This window comes from Lolium perenne, chromosome 6 (genome assembly GCF_019359855.2).
Source record: "Lolium perenne isolate Kyuss_39 chromosome 6, Kyuss_2.0, whole genome shotgun sequence".
Lineage (NCBI taxonomy): Eukaryota > Viridiplantae > Streptophyta > Magnoliopsida > Poales > Poaceae > Lolium > Lolium perenne.
This window is the reverse complement of record NC_067249.2, coordinates 182,996,687-183,024,300: the sequence shown is the minus strand read 5'-3', so window position 1 is coordinate 183,024,300 and position 27,614 is coordinate 182,996,687. Positions and strand designations below refer to the sequence as shown.

Here is a 27,614-nt window from a genome sequence, read left to right as displayed (position 1 = left end):
CAAAACGCTCCGGCCTCTGGCCGAGGCTGGCGTACCGCACCGCGAGGAGACGGTTGAAGCTCTGGTCTCGTTCTATCACGAGAAGATTCAGACAAAAAGATTTCCGGCATTCATGTCTTTTATACAACTGGGACTTCTTTCAACCATGTCTAATGTTCACTGTATATGCCTATCATCAAATGTACCAGAGCATTTCATACTAATACATACCACACTCACTACAGACCGCATCAATGTTCACTCTATATGCGTCTATCTGCTATCCGCTAGCTACTGCCAGGCTCCTGCAGCTCTCACCACAAGACGAGGAAGCTAACTCCTGTATCTGCGGTTTCTCACAAGCTATTCTCGGCGCATCCAGAGCTGCTTCAGGAGTAGTTCCATGTCGTCGGCATCCTCGTGGACTGAAGAGGGGGCGCGTTCCTCACGTTCACGTCAAGTGGCAACATCCGGTACTCGATGTCGAGGTCCTTCAGGACCCTGATCATCTCCTGCAGCACCAGCTCCCTCCTCACGAATCTCATCCCCATGTCCTGGAAGTTGAGCGTGTGTCGGAGCCAGATGGATACTTTCAGCTTGTTGGTGTCGTCAACGTCTCGTAGGACAACCATCGCGCCGGGGTACCAATGTTCCTTCTTGGAGTCAATGTAACTGCAGCATAAGCGAAAGAATTGGTTAGTTCGATGTGGTAACATCAGCAGCAAACGGCACTACAAATTGGAAATGCAGACATGCTTACACATCAACCAAAATGCCCGCAAACTAAATCCGACAAGTAGCTGAGATATACAAGAACAGATACGCACCGTAATATTCTTTCCTTCATGAGGGCCAGTTTTTCCACAGGTGTGGCAACATGAATAGAGAAGTCGACCCCTTCTCCCATATCAGGACTCCTGTAGAAATTGAAAATCGGCTTGGTAGCCAGTACACTGTTTGGGTAATAGATCTTTAGATTATCGTATCGGAGAAAGACAGTTGTCATGATGTTCATCTCCTCCACAACGACCTGAAATTCAAGCGCTTAAACTTCAGCCAACGGACGCAAAGGAGATGTTAAATTCAAACTACACAAGGAGCACGGAAATGATATTCAATCATTACCTGTACTTCTTCAATTTCACAGCGGTCACCCACGTCGAAAGGATGCATCACAAACAAGAAAATAATGGCCTCAAAGATCGTCTTCATGGTATTCCCAAACACAAAGACTGCCACGAGAAGCTGCGAGCTGATGAAGACGAAGAAATGCGTCGTCGCTATGCCAAGAATAAGAAGCCAGAGAGCAAACACAATGAGGCCAACGACAACATTGCCCATCTGGCTGAGCTTGTTAACTGCAGTTTTTGTGTCGTTAAGTGTTAAGGCAAGAGCTTTGCGCTCTCTAAATGCATTCACCTATAAAAGAAACCATATGGCAATGTTAGGAAACGTATCTTGAAGTCGGAAGTCAATGATAATGCTTAATGGAAGTTACACAGTAGTACTTTAACAAGATCATTACCACCCAGTTCTTGAGAGACCTCTTGCTGACCCTACAGTGCTCCTGCGCTCCTTCAAAAAGATGCATAGCTTTGATGGCTTCCTCCTGCCTCATGAAGCGCATCAGGTCTGCCAAGTATATGTACCTGCATTACTCATTCATTCACGGTCAAGGATACGAATCGAGAACTTGCCACTATACTTTGAACTACTATTTGATACTGAAAACGAGGGCATTTTGGTTAAGAATTCTTGTTCATTTCTGTAATCCAACATCCTCTTTGCAATGGAAATTAAACAAAGCAGTGCAGTACAATAAGTCTAAGGGTTATCTATCTGATCTAGAATTTAGAAAATAGGAATTTAAGAAATTGTAACTTATAACTGAATGATAAGGATGCCTATCAAAGACTGCAAAAAAATGCTTACTTGGATCCAGGCTTGGCTACATTCTGGAAGATCTTCTTGGCGGCCACTTGGGCCTCATATTCACTGCGAATCTGTGTCCCTGACTCATCCCCATCTCCTGTTGCCTGCTGAATCTGCTCATCCATTGTGGTGAGCGTCCCAAACCGAACAATCTTCATCAGCCTCTTCATGTTCCATGCTGAAACATTCTTCTGATTGAGCCTATGGAGCTTGTCAATGGTGATCCCTTCATCAAGCTCACGCTGTTTTTTCTCCTTTGACAGCTGACTGCTTCCTTCTCCTTTTGAAATCAAACCCGAGATCCGGATGCTCCTCTGCCCTGATAGGTTCTTGGCTGGCAAGGCGGCACGGAGCTCTTTCGGGATGGTTGCGCCTGCGCGTTGGAGCTCACGCACCTCGGCGAGCACGTAGTCTTCGTCGACTAGCTGCGGCCCGGAGAGCGTCTCGACGACATATTGGTTGAACAACGCCTCTTGAATCCGATCAAAGTATGTTGAGACATGGAAGGAGGAGGCGAGCACCTTGAGCAGCAGCGTCTTGACAAGCCGGATGAGCGTGGCGACGAGCAAGCAGAAGAGTATCTTTGTGACATAGGGCAGCACCAGCGTTTTGGTCGGGACGTTCTCGTCGAAGAGGAAGTGCCAGGATGCGAGCACCAGGCCGAGCCAGAGCGCGTTCTGCACGGCGCCGCGCACGCCGTAGACGAAGTAGAGCACGCGCTTCCGCAGCACGAAGTTGCGCTCGACGCAGAAGACGGCGATCCGGATGACCCAGCCGGAGACGAGGCGGCCGCAGATGAGCACGAAGACGAGGAGCTCCCACTTCCAGAGGTGCAGCTCCCAGAGCTTCTTCGTGGCCAGCCTCTTGATGGTGAGGCTGCAGACCAGCGCCCCGATGATGAGCACCAGGCTGATCCACTGCAGTATGGTGAGCGTGTCCAGCTTCCCGCGCTTGAAGTCGTCGGGGATGTCGTCGTCGATGAAGGGGTCGTCCTCCTCCTCCTCCATGGGGCCCGACTTGCCGACGGCGCCGGACTTGTTGCCGGTCTTGCGCCCCGAAGGGAACTGGCCGGACCTGCCGGTCATGCGGCCCGAAGGGAACTGGCCGGACTTGGGCGGCCGCAGGGCGGACGACTTGCGCGGCTCCTCGTCGACGGCGCGCGCTGACACGGGCGACTGCGGCGGCGGGTCCATGAGCCGGGAGCGCGTCTTGGCGCGCAGCAGCGGCCCCGCTCCGGCCGGGGTGGACGTGTTGGGGCCGCGTATCACCTCGCTATCATCGGCGCCGCGCCTGCGGCTGCGGCGCCCGCCGGCGTCGTCTGAGTCGGAGGAAGAGGACGAGGAGGAGCTCTTGTGGTCCTTGAAGGAAACGCGCGCGGCCTCCCGGTCGCGGGACATGGACGGCTGCGAGGACGACCGCCCGATGTCCTCCTCCATCTCCAGGTCGAGGTCGAGCGAGAGCTCGGCGCCGGACGCCATCTGCTTCCGGAGGAAGTTCCCGATGAGGCGCGTGGGCGGGTCCTCGCTGCCGCCCTCCGCCGCCGCCGCGGCGGCGGCGTTGGGCTGTGTTGGCGCGAGCGAGGGGGACAGTGGCGGCGACGAGGGCGGCGGCTTCGCCGGCCGGTTCTTGAAGCTGAAGTCCTCGACGCGGCGCGCGGGGGCGCCCCCTTTCCCGCCGCCCTCGTTCTTCCAGAAGTCGTAGGTCCCGTCGTCCCAGCCCTTGGTGGGCGAGCTGCCGGCGCTCGACAGCTTCCTGCTCGGCTTCGTCGAGGTGGCGGCGTTCGAGGTCGCATTCCCCGCCGCCGCCGGCGCGCCGACGTCCGCGCCGGGAACGGGGCCGGAGATGGAGAAGGGCGCGGGTCCGTTGCCGTTGCCGTCGATCTTGACGACCACCTCCCGCCGCTCGCCGGGGTCCGACAGCAGGTCCTGCTCGCCCGACCGGGACAGCGACCTGGTCGACCCGTAGGACCTCAGGCTGCTCTCGCGCTGCGCCTGGTCCATCGCCGCCGACCAACAAACACCACACACGCACGCACGCGCTGGATCGGTTTTACTCCTATCCTACTCCACGAAATCAATCGCTCGGGAAAGAATTTAATGGCTGCGCTGCCGTTGCCGAGCTAGGGCCGCCGCCCGGGACGGTAGTGTATTAACGAGGCGGTGGAGGGTTCGGGAAGAACGTGGAGCATGAGGTGAGGAGCAAGGTGACAACACTTGGCAAGGCGACCGAACCTTTTCGCCGGCCGGTGTTGGGCTGCGCGCCCGGCGTGCGTTTCTTTTGTAGGCAGCGGCGCCTGTCATGGGACAGCGGCGCACCTCGCAAGCTTCACACGGCTACGTGGCACGCTGCTGGTAGCAGAGGAGATTAGACAAATCGGATTTACTGGTAAGTGGAGATTTGGGTGCCATCGTCGCCGAGATTAGCGGCACAGAACTGGGAGCGCGTCAGCATTTTTTTGGCAGTAATTAATTGGGAGTAGGAAAATAGCATTCTAATGGCTCATTTGCTTCATAGGTAGAAAAATATAGAAATAGCAAAAGCATAGGATTGAGAATTTGAGATATCCCGTTTATGTGAATCCTATGGGAACATCGAATGTGTTTGATTGTACTAGTAAAGTAATTTTTTCATGAAGTATGACCTGATATTTTTTTCCTATAAAATTTGCAGTACAAGATTTCTATAGGATGTTTTCCTATTAATCAATCAACTTGTTTAGAAAAAAATTCCCAAAGAATTTAAATCCTACACAATTTCTTTATAAATCCTGTGAATCAAAAGAGCCCTAAGAAAAAAAATTAGCTGAAACAGCAAAATACTCCATCCGATTCATACAATTTAGCCGAAGCAAAATAATCCCTCTGATTCATATAATTTAGCAGAAACTGCAAAATACTCCATCCGATTCATATTTAGATACATCTGCATCCCCAAAGCGACTCCTAAAGGTATTTGGGGTGCGCCGAACAAATTTTCGTTTCCAGTCACGCGCCCCAAAGCCTCCTTCCGTCCGGCGTGGTCTAATACGGTGTCCGGCGCCCGAGCCCATCCCCGATCCATAGGGGACGCTCCGGGCACGCCGGACGCAACGAAAAGCGAGGAGCGCTCCCACCTGTCGGCGACCACTTTCACAACAGTTGGTTCGTGCCTTTTATTTCTCGTCGCGCCTCCCACCCCTCCGCTGCCGCTCGATTTGCCGGCCGTTTCGATGGCATATCTCTTCTGAGTCGGGCACCGTCATGGCGGTTGGCTCTATCACCGGCCTTTTCGTCGCCGCCGCTTCACCAACGCATCTCAGAACGCGCCATCAAATCCGCTCCACCTTTGTGCACAGAAGTGTTCGACGCCTTGTCAGGTAGGCGCGATAGGTCGATGTTCATTGCCTCGTCTGCCGCGATTGAATTTTAACCATTAATTTGCTTCAGACATAGATAGCGACGACGAGATGCTTGTCCGACTACTGGAGGAGGAGCAAGCCTTCGACGATGACATTCGGGAGCATTTGCTGATCATCGCGTCCCTCGAGAAAATGCTTGACGCCGAGGTGGAGAAGCGGAAGAGGCTGCGGAGGTTCAAGTCCGGGAAGAAAGAAGTCGAAGCCCCGGCTGCACAATGAGTACTTCGTAGATGACGCAACACAGACCGACAATTTTTGGCGCCGGTATAGGATGAGAAAGGGTTTGTTCATAAATATCCTCCATGGCGTTCAAGAGTTCGACCCCTACTTCAAGATGAAGCACGACGCTATAGGCATTGTTGGGTTCTCATCGATTCAGAAGTGCACCACCACCATGAGGATGCTTGCATACGGAGCACCTGCCGATACACATGACGACTACTTTCGCATGATTGAGTCTACTGTCATTGAGTGTATGTATAAGTTTTGCCGAACTGTGGTGGGAAAGATTAGAAAATACTAATTGAGACGGCCAACTGAAGAAGATACTGCAAGGATCATGGCACAAAATGTTGCGACATGATTCTCTGGGATGCTTGGAAGCATCGATTGCATGCACTGGTCACGGAAGAACTGCCCGTTTGCTTGGCAAAGTATATACAAAGGGCGTCATGGATATTGTAGTGTGGTGCTTGAAGGTGTGGCATATTATGACCTGTGGATTTGGCATTCTTTCTTTGGCATGACGGGATCACACAATGACATCAATGTGTTGCAGCGGTCTCCGGTGTTCAGCAAACTAGTGGAAGGTCATGATCCACCATGCAACCATGAGATCAATGAAAACGAACACTAGTAGAAAACAGGCCTTTCGGCAGGCCCCTTTGTACCCGGCCGTGTCCTGGGCTGGGACCAAAGGCCTGGCCACGTCGCCCCGAATCCACCCAATCGTACGACACCCATAGGTCCCGGTTCGTTAGGACCCATTGGCCCCGGTTTGTATCCCAATGGACTTAAAGTTAAACGCTTCGTTCCCGCGGAAGCCGATCGCGCCGCCATTACTAGCGTCGAAATCGAGCGTCACGCTCCCGGGAATCTGAGCCACCATTGCACACATCTTCTCCACCATTGCACACACAACATTCTTCCATCTCTCATCTCCTCCACCATTGCAAAAAAGCTCTCCTCTTCATCGATGTTTCGGACTCAATGGAGCACCTCGCACGCGACCCAGCTCCTCGAACTCAGGTGTACCACCTGATGGAGGAAGGAATGTCGTTCAAGGTCACAGTCACTCTCCATGCAAGAAGGGTGGAAAAGTGGATCCGCGCCGTGAAGAGGGACTATCTCGACAACGCACAAATCAAGTGCGTCGGCTTGGATTGCGAGTTCACTAACCATCACGAGGGTGATCAGCGTGCCGCCGTCCTTCAGCTCTCGGTGACTGATGGCGTGTAACTCACACGTTCGTTGGGAACCCCAAGAGGAAGGTATGATGCGCACAGCAGCAAGTTTTCCCTCAGAAAGAAACCAAGGTTTATCGAACCAGGAGGAGACAAGAAGCACGTTGAAGGTTGATGGCGGCGGGATGTAGTGCGGCGCAACACCAGGGATTCCGGCGCCAACGTGGAACCTGCACAACACAACCAAAGTACTTTGCCCCAACGAAACAGTGAGGTTGTCAATCTCACCGGCTTGCTGTAACAAAGGATTAACCGTAGTGTGCGGAAGATGATTGTGTGCAGAAAACAGTAGAACAACGATTGCAGCAGCTTGTAGTTCAGTAAAGAGAAGTGGCCCGGGGTCCACAGTTCACGAGAGGTGTCTCTCCCATAAGATAAACAAGACATGTTGGGTGAACAAATTACGGTTGGGCAATTGACAAATAAAGAGAGCATGACCATGCACATACATATCATGATGAGTATAGTGAGATTTAATTGGGCATTACGACAAAGTACATAGACCGCCATCCAATCGCATCTATGCCTAAAAAGTCCACCTTCAAAGTTATCATCCGAACCCCCTCCGGTATTAAGTTGCAAAGCAACAGACAATTGCATTAAGTATGGTGCGTAATGTAATCAACAACTACATCCTTAGACATAGCATCAATGTTTTATCCCTAGTGGCACAAAGCACAACACAACCTTAGAACTTTCTGTCACTGTCCCAGGTGTCAATGCAGGCATGAACCCACTATCGAGCATAAATACTCCCTCTTGGAGTTACAAGCATCTACTTGGCCAGAGCATCTACTAGTAACGGAGAGCATGCAAGATCATAAACAACACATAGATATAACTTTGATAATCAACATAACAAGTATTCTCTATTCATCGGATCCCAACAAACGCAACATATAGAATTACAGATAGATGATCTTGATCATGTTAGGCAGCTCACAAGATCCGACAATGATAGCACAATGGGGAGAAGACAACCATCTAGCTACTGCTATGGACCCATAGTCCAGGGGTAGACTACTCACACATCACACCGGAGGCGACCATGGCGGCGTAGAGTCCTCCGGAGATGATTCCCCTCTCGGCAGGGGTGCCGGAGGCGATCTCTGGATCCCCCGAGATGGGATCGGCGTTGGCGGCGTCTCGGAAGGTTTTCCGTATCGTGGCTCTCTGCATCGGGGGTTTCGTCACGGAGGCTTTAAGTAGGCGGAAGGGCAAGTCGGGAGGCGGCGCGAGGGCCAGACCATAGGCGGCGCGGCCGAGGGAGCCGCGCCGCCTAGGGTTTGGGCACCCTGTGGCCCCACTTCGTTTCGTCTTCGGACTTCTGGAAGCTTCGTGGCAAAATAGGCCCCTGGGCGTTGATTTCGTCCAATTCCGAGAATATTTCCTTACTAGGATTTCTGAAACCAAAAACAACAGAAAACATCAACTGGCACTTCGGCATCTTGTTAATAGGTTAGTTCCAGAAAATGCACGAATATGACATAAAGTGTGCATAAAACATGTAGATAACATCAATAATGTGGCATGGAACATAATAAATTATCGATACGTCGGAGACGTATCAGCATCCCCAAGCTTAGTTCTGCTCGTCCCGAGCAGGTAAAACGATAACACAGATAATTTCTGGAGTGACATGCCATCATAATCTTGATCATACTATTTGTAAAGCATATGTAGTGAATGCAGCGATCAAAACAATGTATATGACATGAGTAAACAAGTGAATCATAAAGCAAAGACTTTTCATGAATAGCACTTCAAGACAAGCATCAATAAGTCTTGCATAAGAGTTAACTCATAAAGCAATAATTCAAAGTAAAGGCATTGAAGCAGCACAAAAGAAGATTAAGTTTCAGCGGTTGCTTTCAACTTGTAACATGTATATCTCATGGATATTGTCAACATAGAGTAATATAATAAGTGCAATAGGCAAATATGTAGGAATCAATGCACAGTTCACACAAGTGTTTGCTTCTTGAGGTGGAGAGAAATAGGTGAACTGACTCAACATTAAAAGTAAAAGAATTGTCCTCCATAGAGGAAAAACATCGATTGCTATATTTGTGCTAGAGCTTTGATTTTGAAAACATGAAACAATTTTGTCAACGGTAGTAATAAAGCATATGTATCATGTAAATTATATCTTACAAGTTGCAAGCCTCATGCATAGTGTACTAATAGTGCCCGCACCTTGTCCTAATTAGCTTGGACTACCGGATCATCACAATGCACATGTTTTAACCAAGTGTCACAAAGGGGTACCTCTATGCCGCCTGTACAAAGGTCTAAGGAGAAAGCTCGCATTGGATTTCTCGCTATTGATTATTCTTCAACTTAGACATCCATACCGGGACAACATAGACAACAGATAATGGACTCCTCTTTTATGCATAAGCATGTAACAACAATTAATAATTTTCTCATTTGAGATTGAGGATATATGTCCAAAACTGAAACTTCCACCATGGATCATGGCTTTAGTTAGCGGCCCAATGTTCTTCTCTAACAATATGCATGCTTAACCATAAGGTGGTAGATCGCTCTTACTTCAGACAAGACGGACATGCATAGCAACTCACATGAAATTCAACAATGAATATTTGATGGCGTCCCCAGTGAACATGGTTATCGCACAACAAGCAACTTATTAAGAGATAAAGTGCATAATTACATATTCAATACCACAATAGTTTTTAAGCTATTTGTCCCATGAGCTATATATTGCAAAGGTGATGATGGAATTTTAAAGGTAGCACTCAAGCAATTTACTTTGGAATGGCGGAAAATACCATGTAGTAGGTAGGTATGGTGGACACAAATGGCATAGTGGTTGGCTCAAGTATTTTGGATGCATGAGAAGTATTCCCTCTTGATACAAAGTTTAGGCTAGCAAGGCTTATTTGAAACAAACACAAGGATGAACTGGTGCAGCAAAACTCACATAAAAGACATATTGAAAGCATTATAAGACTCTACACCGTCTTCCTTGTTGTTCAAACTCAATACTAGAAATTATCTAGACCTTAGAGAAACAAAATATGCAAACCAAATTTTAGCATGCTCTATGTATTTCTTCATTAATGGGTGCAAAGCATATGATGCAAGAGCTTAATCATGAGCACAACAATTGCCAAGTATCATATTACCCAAGACATTAATAGCAATTACTACATGTATCATTTTCCAATTCCAACCATATAACAATTTAACGAAGGAGAAACTTCGCCATGAATACTATGAGTAGAAACCAAGGACATACTTGTCCATATGCTACAGCGGAGCGTGTCTCTCTCCCATAAAGTGAATGCTAGGATCCATTTTATTCAAACAAAACAAAAAGCAAAAACAAACCGACGCTCCAAGAAAAAGCACATAAGATGTGATGGAATAAAAATATAGTTTCAGGGGAGGAACCTGATAATGTTGTCGATGAAGAAGGGGATGCCTTGGGCATCCCCAAGCTTAGACGCTTGAGTCTTCTTAATATATGCAGGGGTGAACCACCGGGGCATCCCCAAGCTTAGAGCTTTCACTCTCCTTGATCATGTTGCATCATACTCCTCTCTTGATCCTTGAAAACTTCCTCCACACCAAACTCGAAACAACTCATTAGAGGGTTAGTGCACAATAAAAATTAACATATTCAGAGGTGACACAATCATTCTTAACACTTCTAGACATTGCATAATGCTACTGGACATTAGTGGATCAAAGAAATTCATCCAACATAGCAAAAGAGGCAATGCGAAATAAAAGACAGAATCTGTCAAAACAGAACAGTTCGTATTGAAGAATTTTAAAATGGCACCAGACTTGCTCAAATGAAAATGCTCAAATTGAATGAAAGTTGCGTACATATCTGAGGATCATGCACGTAAATTGGCTTAATTTTCTGAGCTACCTACAGGGAGGTGGACCCAGATTCGTGACAGCAAAGAAATTTGGAACTGCGCAGTAATCCAAATCTAGTACTTACTTTTCTATCAACGGCTTTACTTGGCACAACAAAACACAAAACTAAGATAAGGAGAGGTTGCTGCAGTAGTAAACAACTTCCAAGACACAAAATAAAAACAAAGTACTGTAGGTAAAAACATGGGTTGTCTCCCATAAGCGCTTTTCTTTAACGCCTTTCAGCTAGGCGCAGAAAGTGTGTATCAAGTATTATCAAGAGACGAAGTGTCAACATCATAATTTGTTCTCATAATGGAATCAAAAGGTAACTTCATTCTCTTTCTAGGGAAGTGTTCCATACCTTTCTTGAGAGGAAATTGATATTTTATATTACCTTCCTTCATATCAATAATAGCACCAACAGTTCGAAGAAAAGGTCTTCCCAATATAATGGGACAAGATGCATTGCATTCAATATCCAAGACAACAAAATCAACGGGAACAAGGTTATTGTTAACGGTAATGCGAACATTATCAACTTTACCCAAAGGTTTTTTTGTAGAATGATCAGCAAGATTAACATCCAAATAACAATTTTTCAGCGGTGGCAAGTCAAGCATATCATAAATTTTCTTAGGCATAACAGAAATACTTGCACCAAGATCACATAAAGCATTACAATCAAATCTTTAACCTTCATCTTAATGATGGGCTCCCAACCATCCTCTAGCTTTTTAGGAATAGAGGCTTCGCGCTCAAGTTTCTCTTCTCTAGCTTTTATGAGAGCATTTGTAATATGATGCGTGAAAGCCAAATTTATAGCACTAGCATTAGGACTTTTAGCAAGTTTTTGCAAGAACTTTGTAACTTCAGAGATGTGGCAATCATCAAAATTCAAACCATTATAATCTAAAGCAATGGGATCTGATACGTCTCCGACGTATCGATAATTTCTTATGTTCCATGCCACATTATTGATGTTATCTACATGTTTTATGCACACTTTATGTCATATTCGTGCATTTTCTGGAACTAACCTATTAACAAGATGCCGAAGTGCCGATTCTTGTTTTTCTTTGTTTTTGGTTTCAGAAATCCTAGTAAGGAAATATTCTCGGAATTGGACGAAATCAACGCCCAGGGGCCTATTTTTCCACGAAGCTTCCAGAAGTCTGAAGACGAAACGAAGAGGGGCCACGAGGCAGCCAGAGCATAGGGCGGCGCGGCCCCACCTGGCCGCGCGGCCCTATGGTCCGGGCCCTCGCGCCGCCTCTTGACCTACCCTTCCGCCTACTTAAAGCCTCCGTGACGAAACCCCCGCACCGAGAGCCACGATACGTAAAACCTTCCAGAGACGCCGCCAACGCCGATCCCATCTCGGGGATCCAGGAGATCGCCTCCGGCACCCGCCGGAGAGGGGAATCATCTCCCCGGGAGGACTCTACGCCGCCATGGTCGCCTCCGGGAGTGATGTGTGAGTAGTCTACCCCTGGACTATGGGTCCATAGCAGTAGCTAGATGGTTGTCTTCTCCCCATTGTGCTATCATTGTCAGATCTTGTGAGCTGCCTAACATGATCAAGATCATCTATCTGTAATTCTATATGTTGCGTTTGTTGGGATCCGATGAATAGAGAATACTTGTTATGTTGATTATCAAAGTTATATCTATGTGTTGTTTATGATCTTGCATGCTCTCCGTTACTAGTAGATGCTCTGGCCAAGTAGATGCTTGTAACTCCAAGAGGGAGTATTTATGCTCGATAGTGGGTTCATGCATGCATTGACACAGGGACGATGTGAAAAGTTCTAAGGTTGTGTTGTGCTGTTGCCACTAGGGATAAAACATTAATGCTATGTCTAAGGATGTAGTTGTTGATTACATTACGCACCATACTTAATGCAATTGTCTGTTGCTTTGCAACTTAATACTGGAGGGGGTTCGGATGATAACCTGAAGGTGGACTTTTTAGGCATAGATGCAGTTGGATGGCGGTCTATGTACTTTGTCGTAATGCCCAATTAAATCTCACTATACTCATCATGATATGTATGTGCATGGTCATGCCCTCTTTATTTGTCAATTGCCCAACTGTAATTTGTTCACCCAACATGCTGTTTGTCTTATGGGAGAGACACCTCTAGTGAACTGTGGACCCCGGTCCAATTCTATTTACTGAAATACAATCTACTGCAATACTGTTCTACTGTTTTCTGCAAACAATCATCTTCCACACAATACGGTTAATCCTTTGTTACAGCAAGCCGGTGAGATTGACAACCTCACTGTTTCGTTGGGACAAAGTACTTTGGTTGTGTTGTGCAGGTTCCACGTTGGCGCCGGAATCCCTGGTGTTGCGCCGCACTACATCCCGCCGCCATCAACCTTCAACGTGCTTCTTGGCTCCTCCTGGTTCGATAAACCTTGGTTTCTTTCTGAGGGAAAACTTGCTGCTGTGCGCATCATACCTTCCTCTTGGGGTTCCCAACGAACGTGTGAGTTACACACCATCAAGCTAGATTTCTGGCGCCGTTGCCGGGGAGATCAAGACACGCTGCAAGGGGAGTCTCCACTTCTCAATCCCTTTACTTTGTTTTTGTCTTGCTTAGTTTTATTTACTACTTTGTTTGCTGCACTAAATCAAAATACAAAAAAATTAGTTACTTGTTTTACTTTACTTAATATCATGCATGTTTTTATTTCACTAGTTTGGTATAATGGACAAGAATGAGCTTCTATTTCTATTTCCTGATTTAAAACATGGATTGTTTGATGCGAAAATTAAAAAACCTATGGAATCTTATTTGCATGCTGGTAGTAATATTAGTATGAATGCTTTGAACACCATTGTTGATAATAACATAAAAAGTTCTAAGCTTGGGGAAGCTGGTTTTCATGATCTTTTTATTCCCCCAAGCATTGAGGAGAAAATTTACTTTGATGATACTTTGCCTCCTACTTATGATAATGATATTGGTCTTTTAGTACCGCCTGTTATGGAGGATAAATTTGATTATGATTACAATATGCCTCCTATATTTGATGATGAGAATAATAATGATAGCTACTTTGTTGAATTTGCTCCCACTACAACTAATAAAATTGATTATGCCTATGTGGAGAGTAATAATTTTATGCATGAGACTCATGATAAGAATGCTTTATGTGATAGTTATATTGTTGAGTTTGCTCATGATGGTACTGAAAGTTATTATGAGAGAGGAAAATATGGTTGTAGAAATTTTCATGTTACTAAAACACCTCTCTATGTGCTGAAATTTTTGAAACTACACTTGTTTTATCTTCCTGATCTTGTCACTTTGCTTTTCATGAATTTATTTGTGTACAAGATTCCTTTTCATAGGAAGCATGTTAGGCTTAAATTTGTTTTGAATTTGCCTCTTGATGCTCTCTTTTGCTTCAAATACTATTTCTTGCGAGTGCATCATTATAACTGCTGAGCCCATCTTAATGGCTATAAAGAAAGAACTTCTTGGGAGATAACCCATGTGTTATTTACCTACAGTAATTTGTTTTTATTTTGTGTCTTGGAAGTTGTTTACTACTGTAGCAACATCTCCTTATCTTAGTTTAGTGTTTTGTTGTGCCAAGTTAAGCCGTTGATAGAAAAGTAAGTACTAGATTTGGATTACTGCGCAGTTCCAGATTTCTTTGCTGTCACGAATCTGGGTCCACCTCCCTGTAGGTAGCTCAGAAAATTAAGCCAATTTACGAGCATGATCCTCAGATATGTACACAACTTTCATTCAATTTGAGCATTTTCATTTGAGCAAGTATGGTGCCATTTTAAAATTCGTCAATACGAAATGTTCTGTTTTGACAGATTCTGTCTTTTATTTCGCATTGCCTCTTTTGCTATGTTGGATGAATTTATTTGATCCACTAATGTCCAGTAGCATTATGCAATGTCCAGAAGTGTTAAGAATGATTGTGTCACCTCTGAATATGTTAATTTTTATTGTGCACTAACCCTCTAATGAGTTGTTTCGAGTTTGGTGTGGAGGAAGTTTTCAAGGATCAAGAGAGGAGTATGATGCAACATGATCAAGGAGAGTGAAAGCTCTAAGCTTGGGGATGCCCCGGTGGTTCACCCCTGCATATATTAAGAAGACTCAAGCGTCTAAGCTTGGGGATGCCCAAGGCATCCCGTTCTTCATCGACAACATTATCAGGTTCCTCCCCTGAAACTATATTTTTATTCCATCACATCTTATGTGCTTTGCTTGGAGCGTCGGTTTGTTTTTGTTTTTTGTTTTGTTTGAATAAAATGGATCCTAGCATTCACTTTATGGGAGAGAGACACGCTCCGCTGTAGCATATGGACAAGTATGTCCTTGGTTTCTACTCATAGTATTCATGGCGAAGTTTCTTCTTCGTTAAATTGTTATATGGTTGGAATTGGAAAATGATACATGTAGTAATTGCTATTAATGTCTTGGGTAATGTGATACTTGGCAATTGTTGTGCTCATGATTAAGCTCTTGCATCATATGCTTTGCACCCATTAATGAAGAAATACATAGAGCATGCTAAAATTTGGTTTGCATATTTGGTTTCTCTAAGGTCTAGATAATTTCTAGTATTGAGTTTGAACAACAAGGAAGACGGTGTAGAGTCTTATAATGTTTTCAATATGTCTTTTATGTGAGTTTTGCTACACCGGTTCATCCTTGTGTTTGTTTCAAATAAGCCTTGCTAGCCTAAACCTTGTATCGAGAGGGAATACTTCTCATGCATCCAAAATACTTGAGCCAACCACTATGCCATTTGTGTCCACCATACCTACCTACTACATGGTATTTTCCGCCATTCCAAAGTAAATTGCTTGAGTGCTACCTTTAAAATTCCATCATTCACCTTTGCAATATATAGCTCATGGGACAAATAGCTTAAAAACTATTGTGGTATTGAATATGTAATTATGCACTTTATCTCTTATTAAGTTGCTTGTTGTGCGATAACCATGTTCACTGGGGACGCCATCAACTATTCATTGTTGAATTTCATGTGAGTTGCTATGCATGTCCGTCTTGTCTGAAGTAAGAGCGATCTACCACCTTATGGTTAAGCATGCATATTGTTAGAGAAGAACATTGGGCCGCTAACTAAAGCCATGATCCATGGTGGAAGTTTCAGTTTTGGACATATATCCTCAATCTCAAATGAGAAAATTATTAATTGTTGCTACATGCTTATGCATAAAAGAGGAGTCCATTATCTGTTGTCTATGTTGTCCCGGTATGGATGTCTAAGTTGAAGAATAATCAATAGCGAGAAATCCAATGCGAGCTTTCTCCTTAGACCTTTGTACAAAGTGCATAGAGGTACCCCTTTGTGACACTTGGTAAAAACATGTGCATTGTGATGATCCGGTAGTCCAAGCTAATTAGGACAAGGTGCGGGCACTATTAGTACACTATGCATGAGGCTTGCAACTTGTAAGATATAATTTACATGATACATATGCTTTATTACTACCGTTGACAAAATTGTTTCATGTTTTCAAAATCAAAGCTCTAGCACAAATATAGCAATCGATGCTTTTCCTCTATGGAGGACAATTTTTTTACTTTCAATGTTGAGTCAGTTCACCTATTTCTCTCCACCTCAAGAAGCAAACACTTGTGTGAACTGTGCATTGATTCCTACATATTTGCCTATTGCACTTATTATATTACTCTATGTTGACAATATCCATGAGATATACATGTTACAAGTTGAAAGCAACCGCTGAAACTTAATCTTCTTTTGTGTTGCTTCAATGCCTTTACTTTGAATTATTGCTTTATGAGTTAACTCTTATGCAAGACTTAATTGATGCTTGTCTTGAAGTGCTATTCATGAAAAGTCTTTGCTTTATGATTCACTTGTTTACTCATGTCATATACATTGTTTTGATCGCTGCATTCACTACATATGCTTTACAAATAGTATGATCAAGATTATGATGGCATGTCACTCCAGAAATTATCTGTGTTATCGTTTTACCTGCTCGGGACGAGCAGAACTAAGCTTGGGGATGCTGATACGTCTCCGACGTATCGATAATTTCTTATGTTCCATGCCACATTATTGATGTTATCTACATGTTTTATGCACACTTTATGTCATATTCGTGCATTTTCTGGAACTAACCTATTAACAAGATGCCGAAGTGCCGATTCTTTGTTTTCTGCTGTTTTTGGTTTCAGAAATCCTAGTAAGGAAATATTCTCGGAATTGTACGAAATCAACGCCCAGGGGCATATTTTTCCACGAAGCTTCCCGGAAGTCCGAAGACGAAACGAAGAGGGGCCATGAGGCAGCCGAGCATAGGGCGGCGCGGCCCCTGCCCTGGCCGCGCGGCCCTATGGTGGGGCCCCTCGCGCCGCCTCTTGACCTACCCTTCCGCCTACTTAAAGCCTCTCCGTGACGAAACCCCGGTACCGAGAGCCACGATACGGAAAACCTTCCAGAGACGCCGCCAACGCCGATCCCATCTCGGGGATCCAGGAGATCGCCTCCGGCACCTGCCGGAGAGGGGAATCATCTCCCGGAGGACTCTACGCCGCCATGGTCGCCTCCGGAGTGATGTGTGAGTAGTCTACCCCTGGACTATGGGTCCATAGCAGTAGCTAGATGGTTGTCTTCTCCCCATTGTGCTATCATTGTCGGATCTTGTGAGCTGCCTAACATGATCAAGATCATCTATCTGTAATTCTATATGTTGCGTTTGTTGGGATCCGATGAATAGAGAATACTTGTTATGTTGATTATCAAAGTTATATCTATGTGTTGTTTATGATCTTGCATGCTCTCCGTTACTAGTAGATGCTCTGGCCAAGTAGATGCTTGTAACTCCAAGAGGGAGTATTTATGCTCGATAGTGGGTTCATGCCTGCATTGACACCTGGGACAGTGACAGAAAGTTCTAAGGTTGTGTTGTGCTGTTGCCACTAGGGATAAAACATTAATGCTATGTCTAAGGATGTAGTTGTTGATTACATTACGCACCATACTTAATGCAATTGTCTGTTGCTTTGCAACTTAATACTGGAGGGGGTTCGGATGATAACCTGAAGGTGGACTTTTTAGGCATAGATGCAGTTGGATGGCGGTCTATGTACTTTGTCGTAATGCCCAATTAAATCTCACTATACTCATCATGATATGTATGTGCATGGTCATGCCCTCTTTATTTGTCAATTGCCCAACTGTAATTTGTTCACCCAACATGCTGTTTGTCTTATGGGAGAGACACCTCTAGTGAACTGTGGACCCCGGTCCAATTCTCTTTACTGAAATACAATCTACTGCAATACTGTTCTACTGTTTTCTGCAAACAATCATCTTCCACACAATACGGTTAATCCTTTGTTACAGCAAGCCGGTGAGATTGACAACCTCACTGTTTCGTTGGGACAAAGTACTTTGGTTGTGTTGTGCAGGTTCCACGTTGGCGCCGAAATCCCTGGTGTTGCGCCGCACTACATCCCGCCGCCATCAACCTTCAACGTGCTTCTTGGCTCCTCCTGGTTCGATAAACCTTGGTTTCTTTCTGAGGGAAAACTTGCTGCTATGCGCATCATACCTTCCTCTTGGGGTTCCCAACGAACGTGTGAGTTACACGCCATCAGGATCATCATCCCCAATGTTGGAAAAAATTTCAGCAGCTTTATCACAGGCAGTTTCAGCAGTTTTAGCAGTTTCAGGCAGTTTCTCGCGCTTTGCATTAGAAGTGGAAACATTGCTAACACCAATTCTTTTATTATTATTAGTAGGAGGTGCAGCAACATGTGTAGCATTAGCATTACTAGTGGTGGTAATAGTCCAAACTTTAGCTACATTCTTTTCTTTAGCTAGTTTTTCATTTTCTTCTCTATCCCACCTAGCACGCAGTTCAGCCATTAATCTTATATTCTCATTAATTCTAACTTGGATGGCATTTGCTGTAGTAACAATTTTATTATGATGATTTTCATTAGGCAAAACTTTTGATTTCAAAAGATCAACATCAGCAGCAAGACTATCGACTTTAGAAGCAAATATATCAATTTTCCCAAGCTTTTCTTCAACAGATTTGTTAAAAGCAGTTTGTGTACTAATAAATTCTTTAAGCATGGCTTCAAGTCCAGGGGGTGAACTCCTATTATTGTTGTAAGAATTTCCATAAGAATTACCATAGCCGTTGCCATTATTATAAGGATATGGCCTATAGTTGTTACTAGAATTGTTCCGGTAAGCATTGTTGTTGAAATTACTATTTTTAATGAAGTTTACATGAACATGTTCTTCTTGTGCAACCAATGAAGCTAATGGAACATTATTAGGATCAATATTAGTCCTATCATTCACAAGCATAGACATAATAGCATCAATCTTATCACTCAAGGAAGAGGTTTCTTCGACAGAATTTACCATCTTACCTTGTGGAGCTCTTTCCGTGTGCCATTCAGAGTAGTTGATCATCATATTATCAAGAAGCTTTGTTGCTTCACCAAGAGTGATGGACATAAAGGTACCTCCAGCAGCTGAATCCAATAAATTCCGTGAAGAAAAATTTAGTCCTGCATAGAAGGTTTGGATGATCATCCAAGTAGTCAGTCCATGGGTTGGGCAATTTTTAACCAGAGATTTCATTCTTTCCCAAGCTTGAGCAACATGTTCAGTATCTAATTGTTTAAAATTCATTATGCTACTCCTCAAAGATATAATTTTAGCAGGGGGATAATATCTACCAATAAAAGCATCCTTGCATTTAGTCCATGAATCAATACTATTCTTAGGCAGAGATAGCAACCAATTTTTAGCTCTTCCTCTTAATGAGAAAGGGAACAATTTTAGTTTAATAATATCACCATCTACATCTTTATATTTTTGCATTTCACACAATTCAACAAAATTATTAAGATGGGCAGCAACATCATCTAACTAACACCGAGAAAATTGCTCTCGCATAACAAGATTCAGTAAAGCAGGTTTAATTTCAAAGAATTCTGCTGTAGTAGCAGGTGGAGCAATAGGTGTGCATAAGAAATCATTATTATTTGTGGTTGTGAAGTCACACAACTTATTATTTTCAGGGTTGGCCATTTTAGCAACAGTAAATAAAACAAACTAGATAAAGCAAATGCAAGTAACTAATTTTTTTGTGTTTTTGATATAGCAAACAAGATAGCAAATAAAGTAAAACTAGCAACTAATTTTTTTGTATTTTGATTTAGTGCAGCAAACAAAGTAGTAAATAAAACTAAGCAAGACAAAAACAAAGTAAAGAGATTGAGAAGTGGAGACTCCCCTTGCAGCGTGTCTTGATCTCCCGACAACGGCGCTTGAGGAAAAAGAGCTTGATGGCGTGTAACTCACACGTTCGTTGGGAACCCCAAGAGGAAGGTATGATGCGCACAGCAGCAAGTTTTCCCTCAGAAAGAAACCAAGGTTTATCGAACCAGGAGGAGCCAAGAAGCACGTTGAAGGTTGATGGCGGCGGGATGTAGTGCGGCGCAACACCAGGGATTCCGGCGCCAACGTGGAACCTGCACAACACAACCAAAGTACTTTGCCCCAACGAAACAGTGAGGTTGTCAATCTCACCGGCTTGCTGTAACAAAGGATTAACCGTATTGTGTGGAAGATGATTGTTTGCAGAAAACAGTAGAACAAGTATTGCAGTAGATTGTATTTCAGTAAAGAGAATTGGACCGGGGTCCACAGTTCACTAGAGGTGTCTCTCCCATAAGATAAACAGCATGTTGGGTGAACAAATTACAGTTGGGCAATTGACAAATAAAGAGAGCATGACCATGAACATACATATCATGATGAGTATAGTGAGATTTAATTGGGCATTACGACAAAGTACATAGACCGCCATCCAACTGCATCTATGCCTAAAAAGTCCACCTTCAGGTTATCATCCGAACCCCTCCGGTATTAAGTTGCAAAGCAACGAGACAATTGCATTAAGTATGGTGCGTAATGTAATCAACAACTACATCCTTAGACATAGCATCAATGTTTTATCCCTAGTGGCAACAAGCACAACACAACCTTAGAACTTTGCATCCTTGTCCCGGTGTCAATGCAGGCATGAACCCACTATCGAGCATAAATACTCCCTCTTGGAGTTACAAGCATCTACTTGGCCAGAGCATCTACTAGTAACGGAGAGCATGCAAGATCATAAACAACACATAGATATAACTTTGATAATCAACATAACAAGTATTCTCTATTCATCGGATCCCAACAAACGCAACATATAGAATTACAGATAGATGATCTTGATCATGTTAGGCAGCTCACAAGATCCGACAATGATAGCACAATGGGGAGAAGACAACCATCTAGCTACTGCTATGGACCCATAGTCCAGGGGTAGACTACTCACACATCACACCGGAGGCGACCATGGCGGCGTAGAGTCCTCCGGGAGATGATTCCCCTCTCCGGCAGGGTGCCGGAGGCGATCTCCTGGATCCCCCGAGATGGGATCGGCGTTGGCGGCGTCTCTGGAAGGTTTTCCGTATCGTGGCTCTCGGTACTGGGGGTTTCGTCACGGAGGCTTTAAGTAGGCGGAAGGGCAAGTCAGGAGGCGGCGCGAGGGGCCCAGACCATAGGCCGGCGCGGCCAGGGGGGGGGCGCACCGCCCTAGGGTTTGGGCACCCTGTGGCCCCACTTCGTTTCGTCTTCGGACTTCTGGAAGCTTCGTGGCAAAATAGGCCCCTGGGCGTTGATTTCGTCCAATTCCGAGAATATTTCCTTACTAGGATTTCTGAAACCAAAAAGCAAAGAAACAAAGAATCGGCACTTCGGCATCTTGTTAATAGGTTAGTTCCAGAAAATGCACGAATATGACATAAAGTGTGCATAAAACATGTAGATAACATCAATAATGTGGCATGGAACATAAGAAATTATCGATACGTCGGAGACGTATCAGTGACGTCCAAGAATTTGGTATTCCAGATTTGCCATGCTGATGAAGTGCCACAAGTTCTCAGGGAGTTCTTGCAGGACAGGAACCTCAGATTTTGCGGCGCGGCTATCAGCAAGGATGTGGAGATGCTGAGTCCGTACGGTATTCATATTACTTCTGCGTACGACCTCCAGAAGATACTCCCGAATCCCACAAATAATCACATTCCGAGTCTATATGATCTGACGAATTCTATCATTGGGATAAATCTTGAGAAGAAGAAGAAGAGGAAGAAGTACAAGAAGAAAGACGCCGTGCAAGAAAAAGAAGATGAACTCATATTTGGGTGGGCTAATGTTCCATTAAGCTACGAGCAAGTGCGCTATGCCGTGCTGGACGCTCGTCTGGGCTTCGAGATGGCTAGGAGGCATTGGATGCTAGTTGGCTACAATAACCATGTTGATTGTCTCAATATTTAGAGATGATGAGTAGATGGTGGTGTGGTGCTACAGTGTGTGTCTTCTATATTTATATGAACTATGTGTTTTTCTATAAATCGTCTTCAATATATATCGAACTATGTGTATGAACTATGTGTCTTTCAATATATATCAAACTATGTGTATGAACTAGCGACATATTTCCTTGTGTATTTTACATCTCTGCATTCACTCCATGCCGCCTCCTCCATGTCCACCGCCATCACCATCACGCTCCACCATCATGCTGCAGCCAAAGAAGTTACATCGAACTATGTGTATGAACTAGCGATCTATATGCTTGTGTATTTTACATCTCTGCATCCACTCCATGCCGCCTCCCCTCCACGTCCACCTCCATCACCATCGTGTTTCTTATATCTCTGCATGCCGCCACCTCCACGTCCACCTCCATCACCACCACGCTGCACCCGACGCTCCACCATCACGCTGTAACTGAAGAAGATATATCGAACTATGTGTATTAACTAGCGACATATATCCTTGATAATAATAATAATAAATGAATAAAACATAATTATTTCATATTCAAATCCCTCACATATTTACAATAATAAAGCATATATTATTTTTCAATTGCGGTTTACAGATTTCAAGATATTAATTATTTTGCCATATTATATGAATAATGCATATACAATTGCTAATAATAATAAAAATGAATAAAAACGTAATTATTTCAAATTCAAATCACTCACATATTTCTAATAATAAAGCATATATTATTTGTCCAATTGCGGTTTACAGATTTCAAGATATTAATTATTTGGCCATATTATATGAATAATGCATATATCCTTGATAATAATAATAATAAATGAATAAAAACATAATTATTTCATATTCAAATCACTCACATTTTTCTAATAATAAAGCATATATTATTTTTCCAATTGCGGTTTACAGATTTCAAGATATTAATTATTTGACCATATTATATGAATAATGCATATATTATTTATTAATAATAATAAAAATAAATAAAAACATAATAATTTCATATTCAAATTCCTCACATTTTTCTAATAATAAATCATATATTATTTGTCCAATTGCGGTTTACAGATTTCAAGATATTAAATATTTGGCCATATTATATGAATAATGCATATATTATTTGATTATAATAATAAAAATGAATAAAAACATAGTTATTACATATTCAAATTCCTCACATTTTTCTAATAATAAAGCATATATTATTTGTCCAATTGCGGTTTACAGATTTTAAGATATTAATTATTTGGCCATATTATATGAATAATATATATATTATTTGATAATAATAATAAATGAATGAATGAAAACATAATTGTTTTATATTCAAATTCCACACATTTTTCTTATAATAAATCATATATTATTTGTCCAATTGCGGTTTACAGATTTTAAGATATTAAATATTTGGCCATATTATATGAATAATGCATATATTATTTGCTAATAATAATAAAAATGAATAAAAACATAATTATTTCCTATTCAAATTCCCCACATTTTCTAATAATAAAGCATATATTATTTGTCCAATTGCGGTTTACAAATTAATTTTGGTTTCAGAAAATACAGAAATGTGATACAAAGATATAAGAGTTAATAAGATTGATATGGTAGCAGCAGGAAAGAACCGAGGAGTTAAGCGTGTTAAGGGTGGAGTAGTGTGCGGATGGGTGACCGACCGAGAAGTTATGACCAAGTCTACAATTTGACTACAGATTAAGTGTAATTAGTATTAAAAAATGGTCCAGGTGAGAGAGTAACAAGTCAAACAAAAAGAAAAAAGAAAAAAGAAATTAGAAAAATTAAAACATAATTATTGAAAATAATAGTTAGTTCCGGTTGGGATTACCAACCGGGACTAAAGGTTCTCCAGCCCAACCCTTGTATCGCGGTCACGTGGAGGGACATTTATCCCGACTGGTAACTGGGCCGGGACTAAAGACGCCTTTAGTCCCGCATGTATAGTCCTGGTTGGTCAACTAGGACTAAAGCCCGTTACGGGTCGGGACTGAATGCCCTGTCTCCACTAGTGGAATATACCAAAGGCTATTATCTAGCCGATGGTATATATATCCAAAATGGGCCACTTTTTCAAAACAATCCCGGTTCCATCGGGTTAGAAGAATTGCCACTTTGTTTTGAGATAGGAGGCTTGCAGGAAGGATGTCGAGCGGGCATTTGGTGTGCTTCAAGCTCAATTTGCAATTTTCCGGTACCCATATCTAAGCTAGTCTCATGACCAAATGTGGAAGGTGATGCAGGCTTATGTGATCATGCACAATATGATCATCGAGGATGACCTCAAGAATGAGGTCAAGAGACATGTTGGTCCCTATGAGTGTTAGGGCCCCTTTGCGGAGGTTGATCATGAGGTGCATGCATATTTTGTTGATTTCCTCGACATGCACGCAAAGATCCGTCACAGGAATGTTCACGAGCAACTTCAAAATGATCTTGTTGAGCATATGTGAAGGGTCAAAGGATTATCAGCAAATGTCGCGGCACCTTGATCTAGCCCCACTTATTAAATTTGTTTAGTTGTTTAGTTGTTTTATTGTTTATTGTATTTTAATTTGAAAGCAATTTTGGTAAACATATTTATTTGTATGCTATGTTTAATTAATAGTTGTGTTTTCGAAAATCCTATCAAAAAAAGTTTAGGGCCGTATTTGGGGGACGCTGCTGGGGAGCGACGTCCCCCAAACACGGAACGAAGAAAACACGTCCCCCAAACGCTTGATCCGGCGCCATTTGGGGGTCGCTTTGAGGGACGGGGCTGGAGATGCTCTTAATTGTAGATACATCTATTTTCGCATTAAATAATATGAACCACAGGAGTAACAAAATCTTGATTATATTGTATACTCCCTTTATCTCATTGAACTTTGTATGATATTTGACTAAATTTGGATATATGTAGTTGCTATTTAGTGTCTACACATATTTGAATTTAGACAAATCTCATATAACTTTTATGAGACAGAGGGAGTATAATTAGTATAGTTGGATTAATATTGAAAAATATTTTCTAGTGATGCTGATTTTATACCACTGATTTTATATATACTTAAAATACTTTTTAGTCAAAGAACAAATATGAACAATCCTTATTCATAAGGAATGGAAGGAGTAGTAGTATTACTACAATACAATCGGGTAGGCATGTACAATGGCTAACGTTAGCCTTCTCTTAGAGCCAGCGCATATATTTTTTGTATTTTGTTGAGTCAGAGGAAAGGGGATTGGGAAAGAAAATACCGCATTTACTTCTTAGCTGAGTGATGATGCATTGAAAAACAAGACAAGACGAATTTCACCATTTTATCACATTTTTTTTCCTTAGCAACATATTTTTCTACTAAATATTAATTAATTTTCATTAATTATAAGAGCCTAAGAGGTGACAACAAGAGATAAGGTATTGGCTTCTCTAAATGATGTGGAGGAATAATAGAAGATGTGATTTCTCAACCATTGTGCATGCCTATGTCACAACCTTTTCTAGATACAACTATATTTAGACAAATTTAAAACTTATTTCAGAGCCAAGAGAATATAAGACATATATTGTTGGAATTTGCTAGTTCTCAACTAGCTGAGAACTAAGTTAGTTCTCAGTTATGGCGTACATCCTTCATTTACATCGCGGTTCGTGCATATATATGAGTTACAAGTTAAATTACAACTAAGGTTTTTATAGTTTCAAGTGAGATTGCAGACTGAGATATTTTCAGTTGGAATTGGACATGCAACTAAGAAAAAAATCCGAACCGCTAGATTTTCTCTACGATTCGTGCTATTCATGAGCTGCAACTAAAATTTGATGACGTCATATGACTGAGTTATCGATCAACTGAGAACTAGATACACCCTATTTTGTTTCCTTTAACTAACAATAATTCTATTAAAATGTAATTTATGTGACACAAATTGATATCATTGTTATCATATCCGGCCAAAAGCAGCCTTAGGTTCAGTATAGCAGGCATACACATAGTTTAATTAGTTTTAAGGAAACTTTGACTACCAATTTTTATCAATAAAGTAAATACATGTGTTTAAAAGATATACACCCAGATATATTATTGGATTCATAATCAAAAGAAATTTGGAAATATTCCATCTGACTTTAATATTTCCTGTAAATTTAGGAAAAAATATAGGATAAAATATCTACATCATTGAAGCTGCCACTAGTACTTATTTATGGACAGAGTAGTATAATTTATGACATATAATTTATAGTTTTGATGAAAAAATTGATGGACGAAAGTTTGTTTTCTTAAACTATATAGAAGTACACGGTAGGGAGTACCTATGCTTATGATTTCTACTCCCTCATCTCAAAGAATAATGTGTCCCAGATTTCTGTGTTTTTAACCAATAATTACTTCAAATATATAGATATATATTGTAAAATTGGTACCATTGAAAAATGTTTTTCAATACAAATCCAACGTTACTTATTACGTAATATTTAATTAAGATTTTGTTAATCATATTTTTTTATCAAAGTTCATGTTGTAATACGCGTGGGCCTTATTCGTGGAAACAGAGTTAGTATTCCGTTTGTTCGGATTAAATTGACGGGAGTTATGCTGAGAAAGTAGCTTAGAGCAAGTTTAATAGTAGAGCCAACTCTTGGCTAATACAAGTGCCATGTCATCTATAGTCATTGTAGAGCCAACATGTACAATAGTGAGCTATAAAATTGTACTACTTTATCTATGTATGGCCCACAATTCACTCTCACATAGTGCCTAGCAGCACGTGCTAGAGCTGGCTCTTGCATAAGAGCCCACTCCTCTTCTCCCTCCTCCTCTCTCTCTTCCAACTAAGCAATAATATATTATTTTAATCCTTATAGCCAGCTGACTAGAACTTATTGTACTTGCTCTTAGAGCAAGAACAATAGTATAGCCGGCAGTCGGCTATAACAATTTGCCACATCATTTATAGTCAACTTATAGCTAGCATGTACAATAGTAAGCTATAAAAGTGTAGTACTTTTACAATACATGGCCCACCTTTTAGTCTCACATAGTGCCTAGGAGCACGTGCTAGAGCTGGCTATTAGATAGTAGCCCACTTCTCTTCTCTCTCCTAATCTCTCTCCTCCAACTAAGCAAACTTGTAATATTTTATCTCTTATAGCTAGCTGACTGTACCTTATTGTACTTGCTCTTATGCAATAGTGTACATACTACCTCGCGTGAGTAGTAATGAACATAGGTAGTATCACATAAGTCGTCTTTATTAAAGCCTCGGTCAAACAAAGCGAAATACGTCAGTGGAGGAAGTATTGTACGACAGTGGTTATCTTGCATGGGCGGGCATAGGATTTTGACAATGGGTACAAAATAGAAATACATAAATAAAAATCAAAAAATAGGGAAAACACTGATGGTTGAGCCCAGGACATGTTCGTGTAGACTCACTTACTCTTGCCAACAAACCAACAGCTAGTTTGTGTCAACACTTGAATTAGATATTGTACAATGTAAACGAAAATTGATAGATGCATC

At 42.4% G+C, this 27,614-nt stretch overlaps 2 protein-coding genes across 2 annotated transcripts; one reads left to right on the top strand and one right to left on the bottom strand.

Moving 5' to 3' along the window:
* Positions 1-86: 86 nt before the first annotated feature.
* LOC127306733 (mechanosensitive ion channel protein 6) lies at positions 87-4,177 on the bottom strand. The gene is made up of 5 exons (XM_051337425.2): positions 1,912-4,177; positions 1,505-1,628; positions 1,105-1,398; positions 807-1,009; positions 87-651 (listed from the first exon to the last, which is right to left on the bottom strand). The coding sequence occupies exons 1-5, from the start codon at positions 3,909-3,911 to the stop codon at positions 369-371; spliced, it is 2,904 nt and encodes a 967-aa protein (XP_051193385.1). The 5' UTR covers positions 3,912-4,177; the 3' UTR covers positions 87-368.
* A 2,340-nt stretch (positions 4,178-6,517) lies between these two features.
* LOC127310177 (uncharacterized) lies at positions 6,518-22,068 on the top strand. Its single transcript, XM_051340868.1, has 2 exons — positions 6,518-6,748; positions 21,640-22,068. Exons 1-2 carry the CDS (start codon positions 6,518-6,520, stop codon positions 22,066-22,068), a joined length of 660 nt encoding a protein of 219 aa, XP_051196828.1.
* The last annotated feature ends 5,546 nt before the right edge of the window (positions 22,069-27,614 follow it).

Coding starts and splice junctions, on each gene's coding strand:
- LOC127306733 (XM_051337425.2), bottom strand. CDS start 3,911: ATGGACCAGGCGCAGCGCGAGAGCAGCCTGAGGTCCTACGGGTCGACC. Junction 1,399..1,504: donor GGTCTCTCAAGAACTGGGTG/GTAATGATCTTG, acceptor TTTCTTTTATAG/GTGAATGCATTTAGAGAGCG. Junction 652..806: donor ATGAAGGAAAGAATATTACG/GTGCGTATCTGT, acceptor CTTATGCTGCAG/TTACATTGACTCCAAGAAGG.
- LOC127310177 (XM_051340868.1), top strand. CDS start 6,518: ATGGAGCACCTCGCACGCGACCCAGCTCCTCGAACTCAGGTGTACCAC. Junction 6,749..21,639: donor CCGCCGTCCTTCAGCTCTCG/GTGACTGATGGC, acceptor TTGGTATTCCAG/ATTTGCCATGCTGATGAAGT.